Source organism: Diaphorina citri, unplaced genomic scaffold (assembly GCF_000475195.1).
Source record: "Diaphorina citri unplaced genomic scaffold, Diaci psyllid genome assembly version 1.1 scaffold1915, whole genome shotgun sequence".
Taxonomy (NCBI): Eukaryota; Metazoa; Arthropoda; class Insecta; order Hemiptera; family Psyllidae; genus Diaphorina; species Diaphorina citri.
In genome coordinates, this window is record NW_007379341.1 from 30,321 (window position 1) to 57,020 (window position 26,700).

The following is a 26,700-nucleotide window of genomic DNA, read 5'->3' on the forward strand; positions in this document are numbered from 1 at the left end:
ATTTATTATAACTATCTTGATCCTCCAGACTTCATATGGCTTCCAATTCATTCTCCAAAGACAATGTACTTCCATATCTCAATGTTTTTGATTGACACAGTCATCTCATCCATAGAGCGGCTGAAGAAGTTTAACGAGTCCTCAAACTCAACCAATCTCGCAGTCACGTTCGACTCCATTACCGAGAATCTATTGCCCAACTCCCGGATCATACTCGCCACATTATCATCACCACATGACGCCGAACTTTGAACCACATCCACAGTATTAGTGCCCTTCTTTGCGGCTTGATTTCTACAGATTGAGCACTTCCATGCCCCTCGTCTTGAGTTGCCCATTGTTCGCCAAGAGTTTTCACCCACAGTATCGCAGGTAAAATGATACTTACTCGAGCATACTGAGCACAAAGCACAGTCCAGATCACCTTCAGACCCAACCGGATCTTTACATCTGCCACACTGGTCACTCATTTTCAATGCTGCTCAGAATATAGTTATTGCGTAAGATGTGAGGGAACACAATGTTATGAATCAATGAATGAATGAATGACAGGCACTATGTACGTATGTAGATTATAGATAATGCGTAAGGTATATTTGTAATGATAACTGATAGCAAATGACAGTTAGTCAATAAGATCTTTCGTTCTGTTTGGTTTTGGTTATTTAAGTTTTTGTTTGTTGTTTACGTTGATTTAGGAACCAAATTTATTTTACCACATATTAATGAATAAAATCTTTTCTGGTGCTGACTAATTTTAAATAGTTTATTTATTTATAAATATTTGCACAGTTTACTTTTGGTTTTCTGTTTGTTTTGCTTTCAATTTTCTATATTTATTTTGTTTCTGAATTTTTATTTATTCTCCTCAAATTCTTTAACTTCGATCAATTTCGGAAATACAATATGGCCGACGTGATTTTCAAATTCTCGAGCAATAATGTTTAATTAAATGTTAATCAAAATCATTAAATCTATCTCTAAATCAGTTTTCCTAATGGATTAAAATGCAGAAAACAACATAAGATTTGTGTATTCAGTTCAGAAGAAGAAGAAGAAGAAGAAGAAGAAGAAGAAGAAGAAGAAGAAGAAGAAGAAGAATATATGAATATGAATATGAAAATTTCTGCTTTATTTTATTAAATTTTATAAATACAATACATTCATCCCCTAAGCTAATCCTAACTTCTATGGAGATGGATTTTTCTCCTTCATCTAGGTTTTGGTTTACAATTTTATTACAATTCATATAGGTAAATAACTATAACTACATAGTTATATCCAGGTATTTTCAGATTTTTTGTTTTTTAAGCTATTCGGCACCCAACCTCTAAAGATTTACAATATACCTAATCCTCAATATAATTACATCATACAGCCTAAACTGATTTCTAGTAAAACATAATTTACAATGTGTGAATAGGTAGGTACCTAGTTATATTCATTCCTAAACATATTTACATAGATATTAATGAATAATTTTAATGTTCTTCTTGTAATAATTGACTCTGCGTCTTGATTTTTATTACTTTTGTATTTTTCTCGTCGATGTAATCCTCACAGTATTTATTCAATAGTTTAGGCATCTGGTACGACAGGAGTCGCTCCCCGTACTTTGTGTATGGTAATGATGATATGAATTCCTGCCTCCTTCTTCTTTCGTAAGTTGTTTCCTTTTTCCTTCTATACTTCGGATCTTGGAAGTGGTTTGTAATTGTTACCAACTTGGCCAACTGTTGAGGGGTTAAGTACTTTCGAGTATCCTCTTTAAATAGGTATTTAATTATTCTTCTCTGTATACTATTTAGAGGTTGAAGAATGTATGCTGGAGCGTAGGTATACAGGGTGACGCCATATCTCAACAATGATTCAACTAAAGAATTATAAACTAGTGTTTTGGTTTTACATGATAGCATATTTACATTTCCTTTCTGAAGTTGGTAGTTCACTATTCTCAATTTTTTACACAACATTTCAACATGGACTTTCATTTTGAAACAATCATCAATGTTGATTCCAAGGTATTTACAATTTACACTATAGTTGATATATTTACATTGGCAGTTCATTCTATACCTTTCGTTATACAAACATTCCCTTGTATGGCATTTTATCCGATATAGGTCTCTTTCTGACATACCTTTTGCTGTTCCCATGCTAAAAACGACAATACAGATCAAATGGTCTTGAAAATTTCATTTTGATAATCTCCTTTCACATCTTTCCAACATCTCTGTAAAAAATGCTTGAAACAAACCCACCCAGCAGGTAAAAATTAAAAAGAAGAAAGATTTCCACTGGAAAAACAACTTTCGTTTTTTGTTTTCTCGCCGAAAAAAAACTTTAGGTAAGGTGTAGTCATAAAATAATTTCACAAGAAATTATTTCTCTCATCTTTGGAGATTTTTCTTCTCCACTTAAAAATCGTAAAATACTTTGAAAATTAAGACGAAGCGAAAAAAATCTAATATAAAATTTTAAATCAAAAACAGGGTACCCAGACCCCCCCCCAAGCCACTTTAGAGAGCTTTACTGTAAGTTTCCAGTAGCCAGGGACTGCATTAGTGTTGTTCCTGACAGATTACTGAAGATAAGCAACGTTGCGCTTGGTTGTTATCTGGGCGGGCAGAGTAACCTCTGGAATATACATTGCTAGACACCTTCTATGTGGTGAGATATCTTGTACATGCGGCAGTATCCTAATTTTTGAGTTAATTAATTTAGCTTAAAATCTTGAAAACATTATTAAGCCCAAGCCCCTAAATTAATACAGTTTTATTATTTTACCCATAAATATAATGGGATATAATATATTCCATCCAACCACTGTACTGGGGAACCTCCATCTCCCCAATACTGGAACCCTGTGTTGAAATACAATTCCCTCTCCCTCCGCACCCGACTACAGCAAATATACAAACTGATCAATTTACATTTTGTTTCAATAAATAAAATGAACCTAGTCAAGAAGAAACGGGGGAAAAATAACGCCTGTAAGTCACCCGAAGTGAATGACCTGAGGGAAAATTTTCCTGCCCCTTGGAAAAATTCCCTACCTCTTGGATTAATAAAAATTGTGTTCACTGCTCCCGGAGCCCTAGACAGTACTGCCTATCTCTAAAAAAGAAACATTGAAGAAAACTGATAAAAAGAAGAATAAAGCTAAGAACAAGAAGAAAAGAAACATTGAAGAAAACTTATAAAAAAGGGATCCCTCGAAAGAGAGAAAGAGGAAGGAAAGAAGGGTGGAAAAGAGATTTGGGGGTAGTGGAGAGAGGAAAAGGAAGAGAAGAACAGAAAGATCGAGAAAAAGAGGGCGGAGAAAAAAAGGGAAGGAGAAAATAAAAAAAGAGCTATTGCATAAAGAGAGGGATGATTTAAACACATCAGATAGAAAGTAGGAAGGTAGAAACAGTCTGAGGAAAGTAAGAGAAAGGGACAGAGAGACGTGGAAAGAGGGAGGGAGAGAGAGAGAGAGATGGAGAAAAGAAGGAATAGGTAGTAAAATAGAGAGAAATGGAGGTAGAGAGTGCGAGAAAGCGGGAGAGAATAAGAAAGAGACAAGAGAAAGTGGATGAAGTTCTCCTTCAAGATAAGACGAGCAATGGAGGAGAGAGAGGGGGAGAGAGAGAAAGAGGGAGAGAGAGAGAGAAAGAGAGAGAGAGAGAAAGAGAGAGAGAGAGAGAGAGAGAGAGAGAGAGAGAGAAAGAGAGAGAGAACGAGGAGGAGAGAAAGAGAGGGGAGGGAAACGGGGCAGCACCCCCCCAGGGAGGAGAAGGGGAGATATCAATGAAACGGAGGCTTCAAATAAAAAGATCAAAACGACCGTTTTGAGTTTTTGGACTCTCAAATGTTGACTTAGAGGAAAGTTTTAATGTTTGAATGGGCATTGTGCTATTTTTGTTTTTGATATTCTCAAACTTTCAAACGGGAAACTTTTACCTTTTTTCTCTTCTTTCTCTCCTTTCTTCCCTTCGCCCTCCCACTCTAACTCTTCTGCTCTTTCTCTCTCTCTCTCCCTCTTTATCTCTTCTTCTTCCTTTACTCTCTTCCTCTTTCTCCTCTCTCCCTCCTCTGTCTCTCTCTCTCCTCTCTCTCTCTCTCTCTCTCTCTCTCTCTCTCTCTCTCTCTTTATTTCCCGTTTTCTTCTCTCTTTCCCTTTCCTGTCAACCCGTCATATTTTTATTTCCTTCTCCAATTATCTTTCTCTCCCTCCCTCTCCCCTTTTTCCTCATTTTTACCTTCTTCTCCTGCTCTTTTTCTTTCTCTCCAATTTTCCTTCCTCTTTTTCTCTCTCTCTCTCTCTCTCTCTCTCTCTCTCTCAAGTAATATAGTGTCTCCTTCTTTCTTATAGGGTCATAATAATAAATTATAATACTAAAATTAGCACAAGTTTTATATTAGGGGTAGCAGAGACTCGAGTGTACTCTTATTTATATTACCAGTTATGTCGGAAACATAAAAACAGAGGAAAAACGACCCAAGTTTTATACTTGTACTTGTTACTGCCCTTTTTTTATACGCATACCTCTTATGTCTTTCTCCATTTCTCTGTTTTATCTCTCCCTTCCTCTTTCTTTCTCTCTCTCCCTCCCTCCCTCTCTCTCTCTCTCTCTTCTTCTCTCTGTTTTTTCTCCAAAAGGTCATTTTTACCTTCTTGTTCTATTCTTTTCCCTTCTCTTCTTTCACCTCTCCTTCTTCTCTCTATGTCCTCTCTCCGCTCTTTCTCTCCCTTTGGGTCTTCGGGACCTTTTTCTGATTGAATTTCCAAGTTTTGAGGCTTAGGTGCTTGAGAATGCCGTAGGTATACTGTATACACATACATTTCACTCTTCAAAATTTTAGAAAAATTAGTCGAACAGTTTCTGTGCTTTTTCCTATCCTGTCCTCCTCTTCGGTTTTCGGACGACAAGACATTTCCTCAATCGAACCTCGCAGAAGAAGAAGAAAAAGAAGAGAAAGAAGAAGACGGAGAAGAAGAAGGAGAAGGAGGAAGAAGAAGAAGGAGAAAAGGAAGAAGAAGAAGAGGAGGAAGAAGAAGAAGACGAAGAAGAAGAAGACGAAGAAGACGAAGAAGAAGACGAAGAAGAAGAAGAAGAAGAAGAGGAAGAAGAAGAAGAAGAAGAAGGAAAATTATGGAAAAAATTGACAGCTCACTTCTCTCCCTCTCAGAGTTGAATATTTCTCTCACCTTCTGATGTGCGTTCTAATTTCGGGTGATTTTGGGCTCTCTGAGCTCTCTCTAATCTTCCTCTGCCAGAAGGAAACAGTAAGCGGATTAAAACATCATGCTATTGTTGGTGTTCAGATGGGTGGAGGAAGAAAAGATAATAGGGCAAAGGAATAAGCAGGGATGACGAAGAGATAAGAAAAAGAAATGGGGAAGAGGGGAATGGAGAAAAAGGGATGAGGAGTAAGGAATAAGAAGAAGATGAAGAAAAAGGAGGAGTAGAAAAAGATGAAGAAAAAGCAGAAGTAGAAGAAGAAGAAAAAGAAGAAGAAGGAGAAGTAGAAAAAGATGAAGAAAAAGCAGAAGAAGAAGGAGAAGAAGAAGAGGAAGAAGAAGAAAAAGAAGAAGAAGGTGATGAAGAAAAAGCAGAAGTAGTAGTAGTAGTAGTAGTAGTAGTAGTAGTAGTAGTAGTAGTAGTAGTAGAAGAAGAAGAAGAAGAAGAAGAAGAAGAAGAAGAAGAAGAAGAAGAAGAAGTAGAAGAAAAAAGTATTGCTGGGAATGACGAAGAGGATTGAAGGAATAAGAGAGATGAGCAAGAGGGAGGGAGAAAGGAGAAAAAAGAAATGATGTTACAGAGAGAAAAATGTAAATGTAAATGCAGTTTCTTTGTGTTATTATGTCACAACATTGGTGCCCACTGCAGCATTGTAGGATTTTCCCACAATATCTCAATAATCCTAAAATCCAATGTTTACCTACCATGCTGGCACCGGTCGCTATGCGCATTTATATTTTATATGTCATAGCTACTTATTTTCCTCACTAGGCTGAGTGGGCCCCGCAACAGCCAGTCACGGAATCAATCATTTGGATGATACAAATTTCTTGACCCCGCCGGGAATAGTACTCGTACTTAAAATCTTTATTGTCACAAGAAATCCTGTATGTCATCTTCACCAGATTTCTCCACCACTCGGTATGAATACAAGCGTATGTATTGCTTTACCCCTCTTCTTATTCGTCCCAAGTTACAGAGCTCTCTGGACATGAGACGTTATTATTAGTGTGGCTCCAATTTTTTTAGTCACTTTCTAATGCCCCGTGGGAGGTATTGAAGGTTAAGAGAAAGTAAAGGAAGGTTGGAAGAATCAAACCATAGTGCACTAGAAAGTGAGGATAGAGAGCAAGAGAATGATAAACTTTGATAGCTAAGACAAACTGAGAATAGAAAGGGAGATGGGTGACGTGACGTAAAGAAAGGAGAGAGAAAACTGAGGAAAGAGAAAGAGGGGGAGATATGTATGATAGAGAGGTCATCGCTTGTGTTTTCATCGTTAGAGATCTAGCCTAGGCATCAGTAAAGGAAAATTTACACCAGTAAAGGCGGAACATGTCAACTTAATGTATTATTAATTTGTATTTGTATAGTGTTTCCATGTGTAACTACATATTATAATAATCATAAATATGTATCTATTTGGCCTTTCCTAATCAAGTGAAGACAAATTACTATTCCAGCCTAATTTTAACGGCCCTGAAAAGGTTTGAATTCAGCAATGTCTTACGTAACCCGCTCATTAAGTGTGGAAAGGAAATTAGAGAGCTTGCTTTGGCTATTCTGTTCTATTCTATCCCTTTCTAATTTCTATTCTAGATAGAGGGATTCTATTCAATTAGGTATTTGATTGGTCAGTGAAATCAGATTGACGACAAATTACTATTCCAGCCTAATTTTAACGGCCCTGAAAAGGCTCGTTTGAGTTCAACAATGTCTTACGTAACCCGCTCATTAGGTGTGGAAAGGAAATTAGATATATAGCTTGCCTGTCTATTCTGTTCTATTCTATCCCTTTCTAATTTCTATTCTAGATAGAGGGATTCTATTCAATTAGGTATTTGATTGGTCAGTGAAATCAGACACGTCTGAAGCATCTCAGTTTTCATTAATTTCCTCCTATTTCCTTTTGTATCTTGGATTGGTCTGAGACTTCAAGGTTCTAAGCAATTACATCTCTCTTAATTTTCAAGGACTGCTCCTTTCCTTGGATTTCCTTGAGTTTTTATCAAGGATACCTCCTTTCTTTGGGTTTCATCAACTTCTTCATCTCTTCTTTTTTCTTTATGGTCGAGGCGAAATTTTTTGACTCTTTTTTTAAACTGGAAAAAGCAAGATAGATAACAGTGGAAAGCCAAAAACAGGCAGGAGGAAAAAAAAAGAGGGAGGGAAGATGAGAGAGAGAGAGAGAGGAGGGGGATGGTGAGACAAAAGCAAGATGGATAAATAATAGTTATGTAAATGTAAATGCAATTTCTTTGTGTTATTATGTCACAACTTTGGTGCTCACTGCAGCATTGTAGGATTTTTCCCAATAAGGAGAGAAAGAGGGAGAGAGAGAGAGAAAGAGAGAGAGAGAGAAAGAGAGAGAGAGAGAGAGAGAGAGAGAGAGAGAGAGAGAGAGAGAGGAAGTTCTCCTTCAAGATAAGACGAGCAATGGAGGAGAGAGAGGGGGAGAAAGAAAGAGGGAGAGAGAGAGAGAGAGAGAGGAAGAGAGGGGGGGAGGAGGGAGAGGGAGATATCAATGAAACGGAGCTTCAAATAAAAAGATCAAAACGACCCGTTTTGAGTTTTTGACTCTCAAATGTTGACTTAGAGGAAAGTTTTAATGTTGAATGGCTGTGCTATTTTTGTTTTGAATATTCAAATTTCAAAAGGGAAACTTTACCTTTTTCTCTTCTTTCTCTCCTTTCTTCCCTTCGCCCTCCCACTCTAACTCTTCTGCTCTTTCTCTCTCTCTCTCCCTCTTTATCTCTCTCTCTTTCTCTCCCTCTTTCTCTCTCTCCCTCTTTCTCTCTCTCCCTCTCTTTCTCTCTCTCCCTCTCTTTCTCTCTCTCTCTCTCTCTCTCTCTCTCTCTCTCTCTTTATTTCCCGTTTTCTTCTCTCTTTCCCTTTCATAAATAATAATAGTAATGGGGAAAACAAAAGAGTGGGAGGGAGGGAGAGAGAGAGAAGGAGATAGAGAGTGAGAGAGAGATTTGGGTTTGAGTGATAAAGATTGATAGACAACAAACACCGACATCATTTATCATGGGAAATATGTTTTCGCTCATTCTCCCTCCCTTTCTCTTCCTCCCTCCCCCTTTTATCTCTCTCACTCCCCCCTCTCTCCCTCTCTACCTAATTTTCGCTGCCCCTCCAATTTTCGCAGTGGTATACCACTACATAATACATTACTTTCCTTCCTATAGGATAAGGAAAGTAAAAAGTGGTCTCGATGTGTTTATTTCGGTGGTGTAGTGGTCAAAATGCTCGCCTCGGAAACAGGAGGTCGTGGGTTCAATCCCAGCCGAAGTATGGAATTTTGTCCTCTATATATTTGAGAATTCGACCGCAATAGTACGAGTATCTAGTATTCCAGTAGCTTACTACTGGAGTAAAAGGACTCTTGCCAAATTTTATTCAACCCGTCATATTTTTATTTCCTTCTCCAATTATCTTTCTCTCCCTCCCTCTCCCCTTTTTCCTCATTTTTACCTTCTTCTCCTGCTCTTTTTCTTTCTCTCCAATTTTCCTTCCTCTTTTTTTCTCTCTCTCTCTCTCTCTCTCTCTCTCTCTCTCAAGTAATATAGTGTCTCCTTCTTTCTTATAGGGTCATAATAATAAATTATAATACTAAAATTAGCACAAGTTTTATATTAGGGGTAGCAGAGACTCGAGTGTACTCTTATTTATATTACCAGTTATGTCGGGAACATAAAAACAGAGGAAAAACGACCCAAGTTTTATCTCGTACTTGTTACTGCCCTTTTTATACGCATACCTCTTATGTCTTTCTCCATTTCTCTGTTTTCTCTCTCCCCTTCCTCTTTCTTTCTCTCTCTCCCTCCCTCTCTTTCTCTCTCTGTTTTTTCTCCAAAAGGTCATTTTTACCTTCTTGTAAATCATAAGAAGAAATTCCTACAATAGAAAAAAAAAGAAGAAATACCTATAATAGCAATTAATGTTCCCGAAAAGTACTACCTACATGTACTTAGTGGAACATGAAAAGATTGTTGTAATAAGAAAGTAAGCAATAAATCTATTATTATTATTATTGTCTTATTCTTTCTCCTCTCTCTCTCTCTCTCTCCGTCTTTCTTTCCCCTTCTCTTCTTTCACCTCTCCTTCTTCTCTCTATGTCCTCTCTCCGCTCTTTCTCTCCCTTAGGGTCTTCGGGACATTTTTCTGAATGAGTTTCCAAGTTTTGAGAAGTTTAAAGGGTCAGGCGCTTCAGAATACCGTAGGTATACAGATACATTAATACATACATTTCACCCTTCAACATTTTAGAAAAATTAGTCGAATAGTTAGTTTCTGTGCTTTTTCCTATCCTGTCCTCCTCTTCGGTTTTCGGACGACAAGACATTTCCTCAATCGAACCTCGCAGAAGAAGAAGAAGAAGAAGAAGAAGAAGAAAAAAAAGAAGACGAAGAAGAAGAAGACGAAGAAGAAGGAGAAGGTGGAGGAATAAGAAGGAGGAGGAAGAAGGAAGAAGAAGACGAAGAAGAAGAAAACGAAGAAGAAAACTTATGGAAAAAATTGAGAGTTCACTTCTCTCCCTCTCAGAGTTAAATATTTCTCTCACCTTCTGTGCGTTCGAATTTCGGGTGATTTTGGGCTCTCTGAGCTCTCTCTAATCTTCCTCTGCCAGAAGGAAACAGTAAGCGGATTAAAACATCATGCTATTGTTGAGGTTCAGATGGGGGAGGGAAGAAAAGATATTAGGGCAAAGGAATAAGCAGGGATGACGAAGAGATAAGAAGAAATGGAGAAGAGGGGAATGGAGAAAAAGGGATGAGGAGTAAGGAATAAGAAGAAGATGAAGAAATAGTAGAAGAAGAAGTAGAAGATGAAGAAAAAGGAGAAGTAGAAAAAGATGAAGAAAAAGCAGAAGTAGAAGAAGAGGAAGAAGAAGAAGAGGAAGAAAAAGAGGAAGAAGAAGGAGAAGTAGAAAAAGATGAAGAAAAAGCAGTAGAAGAAGGAGAAGAAGAAGAGGAAGAAGAAGAAAAAGAAGAAGAAGATGAAGAAAAAGCAGAAGTAGTAGTAGTAGTAGAAGAAGAAGAAGAAGAAGAAGAAGAAGAATATGAATATGAAAATTTCTGCTTTATTTTATTAAATTTTATAAATACAATACATTCATCCCCTAAGCTAATCCTAACTTCTATGGAGATGGATTTTTCTCCTTCATCTAGGTTTTGGTTTACAATTTTATTACAATTCATATAGGTAAATAACTATAACTACATAGTTATATCCAGGTATTTTCAGATTTTTTGTTTTTTAAGCTATTCGGCACCCAACCTCTAAAGATTTACAATATACCTAATCCTCAATATAATTACATCATACAGCCTAAACTGATTTCTAGTAAAACATAATTTACAATGTGTGAATAGGTAGGTACCTAGTTATATTCATTCCTAAACATATTATGGTTTTCTGGACAAAATTTGCACCACCATTTTCGTGTTCCTGGTAAAAAGACCTTTAATTTGTTTTGGTTTTTTGGCTTTATGGTTTTCTGGACAAAATTTGCACCACCATTTTCGTGTTCCTGGTAAAAAGACCTTTAATTTGATATATAGGTCGACCTGGTTTGGATAAGTCCTTCTATGGGGACAGACCGACCGACTGACAAACACCGAAGCGAATACAATAGTCCGTCCCTTATACCTTTTTATTACTATTGTAATAATAAAGGAAGGACGGACTAAAAATGGACTCGACACATAAGGGATCAAGAAGAGACCGCCTTAACCAGGCCGAAAGAGGTGAAACAAGCTTCAGAAGAGGGGATATTCCAGAAGGAAAATACGAACGACTAAACTGTGTGAAATTTCTGTAAAACTGTGGGATTTATCGTGCAGCCTGAAGCGAAGGCAGGAATGGGAGGGTAGTATCGGGGTAAAAGTCTATTTTTACACTGAAATGACCTCAATTTTAGTTGTCAATCAAGTAGGACGCGTGGACATCTCTCAAACGTATCTCGAGCTTGTATCCAGCCTTTGACCAGAGCTCGAGAGCTATATTTATCTTACAAAACAATTTGATTGGTTACAAAGTTTGCTGTACAAAACTAAACTGTGTGAAATTTCTTTAAAACTGTTGGATTTATCGTGCAGCCTAAAGCGAAGGCAGGAATGGGAGGGTAGTATTGGGGTAAAAGTCTATTTTTACACTGATATGACCTCAATATTAGTTGTCAATCAAATAGGACGCGTGGACATCTCTCAAACGTATCTCAAGCTTGTATCCAGCCTTTGACCAGAGCTCGAGAGCTATATTTATCTTACAAAACAATTTGATTGGTTACAAAGTTTGCTGTACAAAACTTTATCATATAAATACCCGGAGGCTTGAAATATTTTTTTTTTCTTCCCTCTATTTTTTCTATTTATTCTCCCTCTCAGTCAGTCTTCTTTTCTCGCTCCCACATTCTCTCTCTCTCTCTCTTCTCCTTTTTTGTTTGTTTCTTTCCCTATTTTTTCCGTTCTCGAGAAGAGAAAAAGAGGCAGACCAAAACTGAGACCCCAATTAAAATTGGAGCACTCTGCTCCAGAAGCAGAAATGCTGCGAACGAAGAAGTAGTTCGAATCTTCGATGGTACAATATGGTACATAATGAAGAAGAAGAAGAAGAAGAAGAAGAAGAAGAAGAAGAAGAAGTAGATGAAGAAGTAGAAGAAGAAGAGGAGGAGGAGGCGAAAAGTTCGTGGTTTTTGGATTTCACAGCGAATGATCCTTGAGAAATAAAACAAGGCAAAAGTTCAGGAAAAAAAGATGAAGAAGTAGAAGAAGAAGAGGAAGAGGAGGAGGAGGAGGCGAAAAGTTCGTGGTTTTTGGATTTCACAGCGAATGATCCTTGAGAAATAAAACAAGGCAAAAGTTCAGGAAAAACGAAGAAGAAAAAGAAGAAGTAGATGAAGAAGTAGAAGAAGAAGAGGAGGAGGCGAAAAGTTCGTGGTTTTTGGATTTCACAGCGAATGATCCTTGAGAAATGAAGAAGTAGATGAAGAAGTAGAAGAAGAAGAGGAGGAGGCGAAAAGTTCGTGGTTTTTGGATTTCACAGCGAATGATCCTTGAGAAATAAAACAAGGCAAAAGTTCAGGAAAAATGGAAAACTTCCGTGCTTCTCCTGCTTAGTTCGAAGTTAAATACCTTTTCTGATACGGTTTTCAAGCTGAGTGATTTCCTGAGAAACAATATTCTTTGACTTCTTTCCTTGTTATTGGAGAAATATTTCATAATCTTTTGTTTCGTGAGAGAAATGAGAAATTTCTTCTCAACTTTCTTTCTTTCTTTTCTTTACTCTTTCTTTATTTTCTTTCTTTAATGATCTCAATCTTTAATCCCGTGACTTTACCACACTTTTCATACCTCATTATTAATTAATTTATTTAATTTTGACATCCTTTGTAAATACTTTTTACTTAAGTTATATATAGAAATGGATACTTACGAGTAGGTTTTTTATATCCCGACTCGGAGTTTCGTCTATTTCATAGACATTTTCAAGGGAAACTGAGTGTAGGTGTTGTTGTTGTTGCCTCCCCCTTGTTTGTAGTGGTACACCACTACATAAAAAGTGGTCTCGGTGGATTTAATTCGGTGGTATAATGGTCAAGATGCTCGCCTCGGAAACAGGAGGTCGTGGGTTCAATCCCAGCCGAAGTATGGAATTTTGTCCTCTATATATTTGAGAATTCGACCGCAATAGTACGAGTATCTAGTATTCCAGTAGCTTACTACTGGAGTAAAAGGACTCTTGCCAAATTTTATCAAAATTAAGAAAAAATTCATAAAAGAGGCCCCTAAAGGGCCCCGGAAGGCTCCATCGGGCCCAAAAATTGACGGAAAATCTTTTGTCATTCTAACACAGATGGGACTAACAAAACTCACGACTTGGGACGAGAAGCGAAACTTTTGACACGCCCTGTTCCCATTTTTCCTTTTTGGAAAGAGGAGGGGGGATATGCCCTGACTGAATTGAAAATGATTGTTTGATTGTTGAGGGCTCAAAAGTTTGGACACTTGGGTGGGGTCGCTGATGTTTTTGAGGAAAAAAAAGGGAAACTTTTCCTCTCTCTTTCGAAACAAAAAACGGGAATTATTCGCCTGGGGAAATAAAAATAAAAGGAAGAGAGGAAGGGAGGAGGAGAAGGAGGGATATAGAGAGAGAGAGCTAAAAGGGGAGAGAGGGAAAAGGAGGAAAAAAGAAATGAATAGCAAAGAGAGATAGGTGGGAGTAGGAAGAGGAATAAAGAAAGGGAGGAGAAAGAGAAGGGTGAGAAAAGAGAAAGAAGCGAAAGGAAGAGGAGATAGAGAGGAGATAAAGGACAGAGAGAAATGGAGGAAAAAAGAAAATAAGGAATTGAGAGGAGAGCTGGGTGGAAGTGGGGACGTGGAAATTTGTATTCGCTTTTCGGAAACGATTCCGATGGCGCGACATCTTGGATTTTATATGGCTTAGTACAAACACGACCACACCAAGCAGTGCGCAACAGTCCGAAACAAAAATGGACTCGACACACAAGGGATCAAGAAGAGACCGCCTTAACCAGACCGAAAGAGGTGAAACAAGCTTCAGAAGAGGGGATATTCCAGAAGGAAAATACGACTAAACTGTGTGAAATTTCTGTAAAACTGTGGGATTTATCGTGCAGCCTGAAGCGAAGGCAGGAATGGGAGGGTAGTATTGGGGTAAAAGTCTATTTTTACACTGAAATGACCTCAATTTTAGTTGTCAATCAAATAGGACGCGTGCGGACATCTCTCAAACGTATCTCAAGCTTGTATCCAGCCTTTGACCAGAGCTCGAGAGCTATATTTATCTTACAAAACAATTTGATTGGTGGGAAGCATAGGAACTGAAATGGTAGACAGATATTATGTATGGGACTGTGAAACGAAGATAAAGATTTAATGCCGAAGACAAGGGAAGGAAAAACAGGCTAATAAAAGGAAGAGAAGAAGAGGAAGAAGATGAGGAAGAGGAGGAAGAAGAAGAAGAGGAAGAAGAAGAAGAAGAAGAGGAAGAGGAAGAAGATGAGGAAGAGGAAGAAGATGAGGAAGAGGAAGAAGAAGAAGAAGAAGAAGAGGAAGAAGAAGGAGAAGAAGGGGAGGAAGAAAAGGAGGAAGAAGAGGTAGAAGAAGAAACTAAGAAGGAAGAAGAAGGGAGAGGAAATAGGCTATGAATAGAAAACCACTACAGAATCTCCAAAAACAAGCCCCGAATTGTACACAAAAGATGAAGAGGAGAAGAAGAAGAAGAAGGAGGAAGAGGAGAAGAAAAAGGAGAGGAATATTTTCCTGTTAAGTAATTTTCATTGGGATATTTTAGGTTCTTTGAGAATAATGGGAAACCATTATCCATTATGTACTATGTATGTAATTTATAATGTGGTATATAGGTATGTAATATGGTATAACTATGTATGTATTAGCTAAGAACTAAGAGTTATAGTGGTTTGAGTTCAAAGGAGATTTTCTCTCTCTATCTTTCCCCCTCTCCCTTCCTTCATCTAAATTTCTCTCTCCCTCTCTTATTCCTTCTCTTTCTCTGTCTCTCTCTCTCTCTCTCTTCCTATTTCTACATCTTCCTACATGTTTTCTCTATATTACTGATATTTTTGCTATATTCCTCAATATCTCGATTTTTTTAGAGAGAGAGAGAGAGAGAGAGAGAAAGAGAGAGAGAGAGGGAGAGAGAGAGAGAGAGAGAGAGAGAGAGAGAGAGAGAGAGAGAGAGAGAGAGGGAATAGTCGTGGAAACCGTATTGTGCTTTAGAGAAGGTAAAGAAGACGAAGAAAGAGAAGAAGAAAAATAAGGATTCAAAGGAGGGGAAAGAGAGACATAGAAAGGCGGCGCGGCGGAGGAAGTGAATACGAGAAAGAGACTGTATTTTATAGAAACAAAAATTCGGAGACAAAGAGAGAGAGAGAGGGAGAGAGAGAGAGAGAGAGAGAGAGAGAGAGAGAGAGAGAGAGAGAGAGAGAAAGAGAGAGATAATTATAGAGACGGCAAGGAAAAAAGGAGAATTAATTACATTGTATGAAAAAGTCCAAACAGGTTAGGGGAAATTGAAAATGGTTCAATTTCTATAGGAAATAGAAATAGACTATCAAATACCTACCTACTTACCAGCTACCTTTCATACCTATATATTGTAGAATTCTCTGTCCTTTTCATTCTTCATCTCTTTCCTCCTCTCTCTTTCTCTCTTCTCCTGGATTTTTCTTCTAATCAATTTCCGTTTCATTTGAATTGAATCTAGGAAGCGGCCATGTTTTTTTATACCCACTTTTTTACTTTCCTATATGGAGTAAATTTCGATTTTTTTTTTTTTAGTTATGTCATTGTTATGTGAACGAGTATAAAGGATCCAAAATCAACTAAGAGTGAAAAATGAAAAAAAAAAAAAGATGTAAATTCTTCTAAGAAGACAAAAACAAATAGTGGAAACGGTCCCTAACCTCGTCTACAAGAGGGATCAGCTGATCAGTCATCAGGTGACAGTGTCTACACCCCCACCACTGTCACTATCAGCAACAACAACAACAACACCTACACTCAGTTTCCCTTGAAAATGTCTATGAAATAGACGAAACTCCGAGTCGGGATATAAAAAAACCTACTCGTAAGTATCCATTTCTATATATAACTTAAGTAAAAAGTTCTTTCTTTTCTTTACTCTTTCTTTATTTTCTTTCTTTAATGATCTCAATCTTTAATCCCGTGACTTTACCACACTTTTCATACCTCAGCCCTCTTGAGGCCCATTAAAACGGGTAACCTTGGATGTCAGCAAAGTTTGGATGAAGTTCAAAATTTAATTTCCATACAGAAATCCAAAGTTATCATCACATGCAACAAAGGTTTTTGTATACCCAAAGTCGTAGGTAAGTGGGGATTTAATTTGCCACGCTCCTGTGAGCTTCCCTTGACGTTAACAGAGCTTTCAACCTTGGATGTCAGCAAAGTTTGGATGAAGTTCAAAATTTAATTTTCATACAGAAATCCAAAGTTATCATCACATGCAGCAAAGGTTTTTGTTTACCCAAAGTCGTATAGGTAAGTGGGGATTTAATTTACCACGCTTCCGTGAGCTTTCCTTGACGTTAACAGAGCTTTTGACTTCGTGAACCCTGTTTGGAAGCTTTTAAAACCCGAAATATACACATGGGCCCCAAGGTGTCATCCGGAAAATTTGTTGGGTGTGTACTGTGCAGGTAAGTGGGGATTTAATTTACCACGCTCCTGTGAGGTTTCCTTGACGTTAACAGAGCTTTTGACTTTGTGAACCCTGTTTGGAAGCTTTTAAAACCCGAAATATACACATGGGCCCCAAGGTGTCATCCGGAAAATTTGTTGGGTGTGTACTGTGTATGTTCATATGAGAGGTGGGGGGGAGAAAGGTGAGAGGTTTAGGAGGGAAAGAGGAGCGATAAAGAGAAACAGTGAGGAAGGGAGGGATATAAAGAAAGAGGGAGAAGGAGGAGGGGGAGAAAGAGAGGGTTGGATAGAGGGGAGAGAGAGAGAGAGAGAAAGGGAGAAGGAGAGAGAGCTTATTAATTTTCTGACAAGGAAGGTGGTGGTCTTTTAAAAGTTAAACGTAAGCAAATATTATTTTAATATCAAAGGTCTTTCATGTTTTCACGCTCTCTCCCTCCTTCCATTTGTCCCTTGCTTCAGTCATCTGGGGAAGTATCCTTCGTTCGTATTTCATCACCTGCTGATCTAAATATCTAATGTTTCTCATGGACTCCCGGATGAAAAGGTCGAATTTTACCACTGTGGATTGACCATTTGACCTGGGCATAAGTATAGGGAAATCCGCGTTTCATCTCAATCCCGAGTTGGTAAACCCCAGCATTGGAGGCTTTATACCAGTTTTATGATCGAGTTCTTCAGCTGTGTCCAGTGTCCACGTCCACACATAGTCGACGGCCGTCGATCGATGTCCAATGAAACCGTCCATACTGCCTCCACAACATAGCTTTTGGGTGCAATAGTCCTACATACTGGACTCCGCACACAGGAATTTCACCAGAAAAGACCCCCATTTCAATGTAATGTAGCTTCACCTCGTCGATCGATGTCGACTATGTTTGGACACACCTTAGCTATAACTTCCAACAAGTTACCTCTTGTCTACCACCCACTCTGCCTACACACGACCAGTAGCCTGTGTTACCATTGTTGAAGTAGATATAGTCCCTATCGGCCGAAGTACGGGGTACAAATTGACTTTATCTTTAGCTGTGTGTTAGCAGCTAGATCGCTTATTTCTAGGGAAGATGTTGTTGTTGTTGTAGCGGCTTTAGCTATAGCCGAAAGGTGATGAAAAAACAGAGAAAATATCTCTTCTACCAGCCATACACGAGGGTGAAGAAGAAGAAGAAGAAGAAGAAGAAGAAGAAGAAGAAGAAGAAGAAGAAGAAGAAGAAAAGTATTGCAGGAATGACGAAGAGGATTGAAGGAATAAGAGAGATGAGCAAGAGGGAGGGAGAAAGGAGGAAAAAGGAATGATGTTACAGAGAGAAAAATGTAAATGCAGTTTCTTTGTGTTATTATGTCACAACTTTGGTGCTCACTGCAGCATTGTAGGATTTTCCCAATACATATCTCAATAATCCTATAAAGTCCAATGTTTACCTACCATGCTGGCACCGGTCGCTATGCGTATTTACATGTCATAGCCACTCATTTTCCTCACGAGGCTGAGTGGGCCCTGCAATCATTTGGATGATACAAATTTCTTGACCCCGCCGGGAATCGAACCCGGGTCTCCCGCGTGCAAGGCGAGCGCAGTGACCACTAAGGACTTACCTCTTGTCTACCACCCACTCTGCCCACGGAAGACCAGCAGCCTGTGTTACCATTGTTGAAGTAAATATAGTCTCTATCGGCGGAAGTACGGGGTACAAATTTGATGCAGGTGAGTTTGTGATAGTCGGCAATGGCGGACCGGATCATTTCTTTCTCGTCAGAACCTGGGAACAAAGGGGGAATACAGGGTGATGGTCTCTAGCCATATTTGATTGACTCGTCCTGATTTGCCCGTATAGGCAATTGGTACGTCTAGGGAAGATTCCAGGACTTACCTCTTGTCTACCACCCACTCTGCCCACGGAAGACCAGCAGCCTGTGTTACCATTTGGAGGTATTGAAGGTTAAGAGAAAGTAAAGGAAGGTTGGAAGAATCAGACCATAGTGCACTAGAAAGTGAGGATAGAGAGCGAGAGAATGATAAACTTTGATAGCTAAGACAAACTGAGAAGAGAAAGGGAGATGGCGTGACGTAAAGAAAGGAGAGAGAAAACTGAGGAAAGAGAAAGAGGGGGAGATATGTATGATAGAGAGGTCATCGCTTGTGTTTTCACTAATGAATGGGTGTGTCCACAACCGAATGTCCAGGGTATGACACAAGATTATACAAACCCAAAATAGCCAGCCTATAGTTAGCTTTGTTGGTAGTGCGTCTGCCTTGTAAGCGCTAGGCCGCGGGTTCGATTCGCGCCCGGGGCGGATTTTATCCTAATGGGATAATGTTCGTTCTCGGAACGGCTGGCTTTTTCCTATCCTGTTTTCCTTCTCTCTTCGATTTCGGGACGATAAGACCATAGCAGTTAAGGAGAGCAGCTCAGGTAGAACAGGTAGGTGAGGAAGAAAAGCTCTGTTAAGAATAGAGTAATAAAGAGTAAGGATGAGAAAAGAGGAAGAGGAGGAGGAGATATAATCTCTAAGAAAAGCTAACCGAGAAAACTGCTTCAAGAAAATGATGATAGAGCGAAATGAAGGAGAAATAGAGAGAGGAATAAGGAGAGTTGCCTAGCAACCTGCATACCAGGTGTTCGAGAAAGTGTCAACGGAAATTCAAATTAATTGTGTATCTGCTGGAATGGATTCTCTAGTGAGCACTTGATGATTGGGAAACTGGAGACGTTGCAAAGGACGAAATATTAATTTGGAAAACTCTCTCCCTCAAAGGTTTGAATTTATGGAAACTTCTGGTTTGAATAGAGTAACGCGGCATGGCAGCAACATGATAAATTGTCAACTATAATTATTATTTTTCAAAATATGGCCCAACAACATCACGGTGAATTGGCACAGTGCGTCTGCCTTGTAAGCGCTAGGCCGCGGGTTCGATTCCCGCCCGGGGGGAACGGATACATAGTAAACGGCCGTCGATCTATGTCGAATGAAACCGTCCACACTGCCTCCATGACATAGCTTCACCTCGTCGATCGATGTCGACTATGTTTGGACACACCTTAGCTATAACTTCCAACTTACCTCTTGTCTACCACCCACTCTGCCTACAGACGACCAGCAGCCTGTCACACCTGTGTTACCATTGTTGAAGTAAATAATATAGTCCCTATCAGCCGAAGTACGGGGTACAAATTTACGTTAGCTTTTGCTGTGTGTTAGCAGCTAGATCGCTTATTTCTAGGGAAGATGTTGTTGTTGTAGCGGCTTTAGCTATAGCCGAAAGGTGATGAAAAAACAGAGAAAATATCTCTTCTACCAGCCATACACGAGGGTGATGGTCTCTAGCCATATTTGATTGACTCGTCCTGATTTGCCCGTATAGGGAATTGGTACGTCTAGGGAAGATTCCATGACTTACCTCTTGTCTACCACCCACTCTGCCCACGGAAGACCAGCAGCCTGTGTTACCATTGTTGAAGTAAATATAGTCTCTATCGGCGGAAGTACGGGGTACAAATTTGATGCAGGTGAGTTTGTGATAGTCGGCAATGGCGGACCGGATCATTTCTTTCTCGTCAGAACCTGGGAACAAGGGGGAATATATTCAGTGAACAAGGGTAGAGGGGAAAAATCTGTTAGTGATTCCCTTTTCCTGGGAAAAAATCCATGAGGGAAAGATTCCAAGTATAGGTCATTTTAGGAGGGAAAAATGGATCCTTTCTTTCTCGTCAGAACCTGGGAACAAATAGGGAGGGAGATTCCTGCCCGGGGCGGATTTTATCCTGATGGGATAATGTTCGTTCTCGGAACGGCTGGCTTTCTCCTATCCTGTCTTGGGTTCGATTCCCGCCCGGGGCGGATTTTATCCTGATGGGATAATGTTCGTTCTCGGAACGGCTGGCTTTCTCCTATCTGGTTCGATTCCCGCCCGGGGCGGATTTTATCCTGATGGGATAATGTTCGTTCTCGGAACGGCTGGCTTTCTCCTATCCCTCTCTTCCTTCTCTGATTTTGGGACGATAAGACCATAGCAGTTACAGTTCCCTCTGTCAAACCTCTTAACAAAAAAATACATGTGTTTTTTTTTTTTATCCTGATGGGATAATGTTCGTTCTCGGAACGGCTGGCTTTCTCCTATCCTGTCTTCCTTCTCTCTTCGATTTCACATAGCAGTTACAGTTCCCTCTGTCAAACCTCTTAAAAAAAAAGAGTACAAAATACTAGACATATTTGGAATTTGTAATGGGGAAATATCCCGAAATGCACGAACAGTAGGTACGAACACGAGTCTAAATTGTAATGAAAATCCAAAAAATCTGGTGTGAACATCACACGATTTTCCTTATCCTATTGAATGATGCTTATTTGGGTGTTCTTTTACCCTAACTTTTACAATATCTCTAACCGTTTTGTCGCTATAGCTGAAAACCGCCAAAAAACGGTCGAAATCTGTCCAAAAGCGGTCAAAATACCGCCAAGCGCAGCAACCATCTCAAACAAACGTTTTGTGTTGCATCCTTGTCACATTAGTGAACCACATACCAAATTTCAAGTTTCTAGCTTATACCGTTCCCGAGATATTGTTAAATTACACCAAAAACCGCCAAAAAGCGGTAAAATGCCGCCAACCGTAGCACCGGTCTTAACCAAAAGTTTCGTGTCGCATCCTTGTCACATTTGACAGCTACATACCAAATTTCAAGTCTCTACCTCTTACCGTTCTCGAGATATTTTGTTTACAGACACACGGACACACAGACACAGACACGGACCAATGGCTGAAACTTTGGATTTAAGCTCTAGGGACCTCAAAACGTGTTTTGGCACTAAAAACTGACCATCGAAATTTTGACCCGATTACATTACTTTCCTTCCTATAGGATAAAAGTAAAAAATGGTGTTTTGGATTATTATTCTGAAATCCAATTTTATCTAGTGTAAGAGGCCCTGATAACTTTGGGGGGGGGGTGGTGCCCCCACCCCCCCCCCCCCGAGAGAGAGAGAGAGAGAGAGAGAGAGAGAGAGAGAGAGAGAGAGAGAGAGAGAGAGAGAGAGAGAGAGAGAGGGAGAGAGAGAGGGAGAGAGAGAGAAAGAGAGAGGGAGTTGTTTGGAAAATTCATGTAAAATTTAATATTCCAATACTAAAGAGCCTACATATATCTTCCAACCCCCTATGTAAATATAATGTTATGTAATATTTTGATAACATTAGGAATATTTCTAATGGCGGATAAAAATGTAGATATTATTTAATTTTGGTATGAGGAGGCGCTACCTACTTATAATATTTATCTACCCTTCCTTCCTCCCTCCCGCCCTCCCTCTCTCGCTCCCATGGCCGGCCGATTTTTGGTGGAAAATTTTCTATCTCAAAATACTCCCCAAGGTAAAGTCGTGAGAAGCGCTAGTTCCTTTTGAGCTTTTTCCCTGTATAGCCCTAAATAGCGGAACTTTGGGTCCGGAATAACGGCCGAACCGTACCTTCTGGAACCAGAAGCTAAATAATAATCAACTTTCTTTTTTTCTCTGTTTTGTTCTCAGGTAAGATAATATGCAATCATGCGCACATGCAGTGGAATTAGTGGACACATCACTTACGTATACATAGTCCAATAAACGCCAAATTTTAGGTAAGTGCAATAAAGATTATTGCCTTCAGCGGCGTAGCGTGGTCTAACTCCAAGTGCAGGGCGGACACTAATTTCTATCACAATATCTATCTAATAAGAATACAATAATTATTTAAAGTCAATATTTAAGGATATTTGAGTGGAATTTTCGAGTGTATGGCCGCCATTTACGCCCTACATGGACGCTACGCCACTGATTGCCTTAGTCCAATTAAGGTGAAATTTACTCACGTTCAGCACATAAAGAAAAAATTCTCATTTAATTTCGGGCCTTTGGAGGCCCCCCTAAGGGCCCTTTTCTGATTGAGTTCTAACAGTACACAGAACCACTTTATTAATTATTATTCTGAAAAACAGTAATTTTCCTGAGAAGCTTTAAGCTTTAGCATACTTTTTCCAATAATCCTTTAGCATAATTTTTCCAATAATAATCCTTATACCTATTAGTATAATTTTCCATTAATCCTTAGCCGTAGGATATACGAGTATTAATATTACCTACCTATAGTCAACCGATCACATTTTTCTATTAATAACTTTATTAATAATATTATATTATAATTTAATAGAAAATAGATTATTGTGTGGAAGATATTAAAAACCAAAAGAGAATCTAAATGGGATTTTGGTGAGACATAGGAATGGGGTGAAAAGCAAACAATGGGAAAGAGAATGGGAATTTTAGACACAGGAAAATAAAGAATAATGGGAAACAAATGGGATGGGGTAATATAAACGGGAAGCATGGGAACTGAAATGGTAGACAGATATTATGTATGGGACTGTGAAACGAAGATAAAGATTTAATGCCGAAGAAAAGGGAAGGAAAAACAGGCTAATAAAAGGAAGAGAAGAAGAGGAAGAAGATGAGGAAGAGGAAGAAGAAGAAGACGACGAGGAAGAAGAAGAGGAAGAAGAAGACGAGGAAGAAGAGGAAGAAGAAGACGAGGAAGAAGAAGGAGAAGAAGGGGAGGAAGAAAAGGAGGAAGAAGAAGAAGAAAATAAGGAAGAAGAAGGGAGAGGAAATAGGCTATGAATAGAAAACCACTACAGAATCTCCAAAAACAAGCCCCGAATTGTACACAAAAGATTAGGGAATAGTTGTGGAAACCGTATTGTGCTTTAGAGAAGGTAAAGAAGACGAAGAAGGAGAAGAAGAAAAATAAGGATTCGAAGGAGGGGAAAGAGAAGGAGGGGAAAGAGAGACATAGAAAGGCGGCGCGGCGGAGGAAGTGAATACGAGAAAGAGACTGTATTTTATAGAAACAAAAAATCGGAGACAAAGAGAGAGAGAGAGAGAGAGATAGAGAGATAGAGGGAGAAAGAGAGAGAGAGAGAGAGAAAGAATGAAAGAGAGGAAGAAAGAAAGATAAAAGAAAGAAGGAGAGAGAGAGAGGGAGGGAAAGCGAGAGAGAGAGAGAGAGAGAGAAGGGTGGAAGGGAGAGAAGAACAAGGTTGTTTTATGGTTTACCATGAAAGGAAAATAACATGAATAAACCCCAATATCTGACTGAAAGAAAAGAAAGAGATAAACATAAAGGGAGGGAAATGAAAAGAAAAGGAGGGAGGGAGATGGTGGTAACAGAAAGATAAGAGAGAGAGAGTGAAAAAAAAATGATGGAGACAGAAAGTCAGAGAAAAGGCACAGAAAGGGAAAAGAAGAGGCGAATAGAGGAAATTCGAGAGAGGAGAAAAAGGAAGAGAGAGGAGATGAAAAAGGGAGAAAATAAGGGAGTGATAAAATTTTGATAAATTGCCGCAGAAAAAGGGAGCGAAAGAGAATGTCATTACTCAAATTGAAAATTCTTCATCGAAAAAAGTAGATGGGAGAGAGAGAGAGAGAGAGAGAGAGAGAGAGAGAGAGAGAGAGAGAGAGAGAGAGAGAGAGAGAGAGAGAGTATGTAAGAAGGAAAAAGAAAATAAATTATTGTGCGGAAGATATTGAAAACCAAAAGAGAATGGGATTTTAGTGAGACATAGGAATGGGATGAAAAGCAAACAATGGGAAAGAGAATGGGAATTTTAGACACAGGAAAAAAAAGAATAATGGGAAACAAATGGGATGGGGTAATATAAACGGGAAGCATAGGGACTGAAATGGTAGACAGATATTATGGGACTGTGAAAGGAAGATAAAGATTTAATGCCGAAGACAAGGGAAGGAAAAACAGGCTAATAAAAGGAAGAGAAAAAGAAGAGGAAGAAGAAGAAGAGGAAGAAGAAGAAGAAGACGAGGAAGAAGAGGAAGAAGAAGACGAGGAAAAAGAAGACGAAGAAGCGGAAGAAGAAGACGAGGAAGAAGAGAAAGAAGAAGAGGAAGAAGATGAGGAAGAGGAAGAGGAGGAAGAAGAAGAGGAAGAAGAAGAAGAAGAAGAAGAAGAAGAAGAAGAAGAAGAAGAAGAGGAAGAAGAAGAAAAAGAATAAGAAGAAGAGGAAGAAGAAGGAGAAGAAGGGGAGGAAGAAAAGGAAGAAGAAGAGGAAGAAGAAAATAAGGAAGAAGAAGGGAGAGGAAATAGGCTATGAATAGAAAACCACTACAGAATCTCCAAAAACAAGCCCCGAATTGGTCTTTCTCTTTCCTTTATCTCTTCTTCCTTTCTCCCAACTTCTCTTTCTCCTTTTTTTTCTCTCCCCTTTCATTTCAATAATTACTTCTCTCTCTCTTTACTCTTTATCCTTCTCTCTCCATACCACTATCCTATTCCTTCTCTTTCTCTCTCATTCTTTTGAATTTCCCTCTTCTTCCTTTCCTCTCTTCCTCTCTCTCCCTCATACCATTCATCTCAGTCTTTCTCTTACTCTTTCCTCCTCTTCGTTTTCTTCATCTTGGTCGGTTTGTCTCTCTCTCTCTCTCTCTCCTTTGCCCTTCCTTCTCCCTTATTTCTTCATATTTCTCTATTCCCCTCCCTTCTTTCTCCCTCTCCTTCCTCTTCTCTCTCCCTCTCTCTTTATTTTCCTTAGTCTGTCATGTCTCCCTCCCTCTCTCTCTCTTCCTCCTTCAGGCTGTCTCCCTCTCTTTCTTTTTCTCTCTCTTCCTCTCTGTCTTACTCTCTCTCCCTCTCTCTTCATCCTCCTCAGTCTGTCTCCCTCTCATTAAATAAATGACTGCGTGCTCCGACCCCATTATAATTTATATTTTGTGGTTCCCTCCCCTCCTTCCCCCCTTCCCTTCTTCTCTTCCTTATCCCTTCCCCCCCTTATTTTAAAAACTTGTCTTCTCCTTTTCTCACCCCGAGGCATTCAGTCTTCTTTTTTTTTCAACTTCTTTTTCTTCCTTGCCTCATTTAACTCTAAAAACCCTCCCTCCCTCTCTCTCTCTCTCTTTTCCCTCCCTCCCTCTCTTTCTCTTTTCCCTCTCTCTCTTTCTTTCTCTCTCTCTCTCTCTCCCTCCCTCCATCTCTCACTCCTTCTCCGTCTTTTCTCTTTCTGTCTCTCTTTTTTTCTGTTTTTCCCCATTTACGTATCTATACGAGTATCTGCTTTTATTAATAAAACCTTCTATAGATTCTGCTGGTTTGCTTATTTTTCTCTCTTTTCTTCTGCTTCTCTCTCTCTCTTTCCTCCTCTCCCTCTTTCTTTTGGTCTTTCTTTCACTTAGTTTTCTCAATTTTTCCTTATTTTGTCCCTTTTGTTTATACGCCTTTAAAATATTCTTCCTAGCTTTTGGTCCGCCCTGTCCTCTCTCCCTCTCTCTCTCTCTCTCTCTCCCTCTCTCTCTCCCTCTCTCTCTCTTCCTCTCTCGCTCGCTCGCTCTCTCTCTCTTACATCTTACATCTTAATCTGTATTTATATTTATATCTTGATATTAGTAGATAGATAATAAAGCGGGTGGATGGCGGGCTATTCAAAGGCCTAAAGGAATACATTTACAAAGTATTAGGTCAAAGAATTTACATAGATAATTTATTTATATTTACATAGGTAATTAGTTACATAGGTGATTATATTTCAAACCTCTTCAGAGGAAAAACTTCGTTCAAACACAGGCCACTAACATTCTAACAAGTGGTTCAAAAAAAAATAATTGGTGGTTCGAGTCCAAGTCAAAAAAAATTTAGCATAGTGTATTGACGAAATTTGTGACAAGTATTTATGCTTTATGCTTGTCACCCATTTATGCGAATTCCTCCTTTAGTTTGATATAATGGGAGATATAGATGAAGGAAGAGACACATGTTTAAGGTATGACAGAAGGAGGAGAGAGAGAGAGATAGAGAGAGAGATATTAGAGAGAGAGAAAGTTCACTTTCTGTTTATTCAAAGTCCCAATTATATTTATACTGACCTCTCACCAGCTCTCTTTGTCTTCCCCTCTCTTTCCTTCTCTAAACTCTCTCTTTTCCTTCGTCTCTCCCTCCCTTTTTCTTTCGCTCACTTCTTCTCACTATCTCTTTCCTTCTCCCACCCTCCTCCTTCTCTTCCAACTCTCTCCTTCTCTACACTATCTCCTTCTACTTCCCCCTCTCTTTCCTTCGTCTTTCCCTCCCTTTTTCTTTCGCTCACTTCCTCTCCCAATCTTTTCCCTCCCTCTACTTTTTCTTTTCCCTTTTACCCTCTCTTCTCCTTTTCTCACTCCTTTGTTCTCTCTTTTGCGTCTTCCTTTTCTCCCTCTCAGCTCCCTCCTTCTTTCTCGTTATATCTCTATCT

General features: G+C 39.2%; 1 protein-coding gene across 1 annotated transcript in view; it reads right to left on the minus strand.

The window, feature by feature from the left end:
- The window catches only part of LOC103517642 (zinc metalloproteinase nas-13-like), a 35,425-nt gene extending 17,185 nt beyond the window's left edge, over positions 1-18,240 (minus strand). Inside the window, exons 1-2 of the mRNA XM_026829664.1 lie at positions 18,231-18,240; positions 18,035-18,198 (exon numbers count right to left, since the gene is read on the minus strand). Coding sequence (XP_026685465.1) covers positions 18,035-18,198; positions 18,231-18,240 — 174 coding nt within the window. The remainder of the gene's footprint in view (positions 1-18,034; positions 18,199-18,230) is intronic.
- Positions 18,241-26,700: the final 8,460 nt, after the last annotated feature.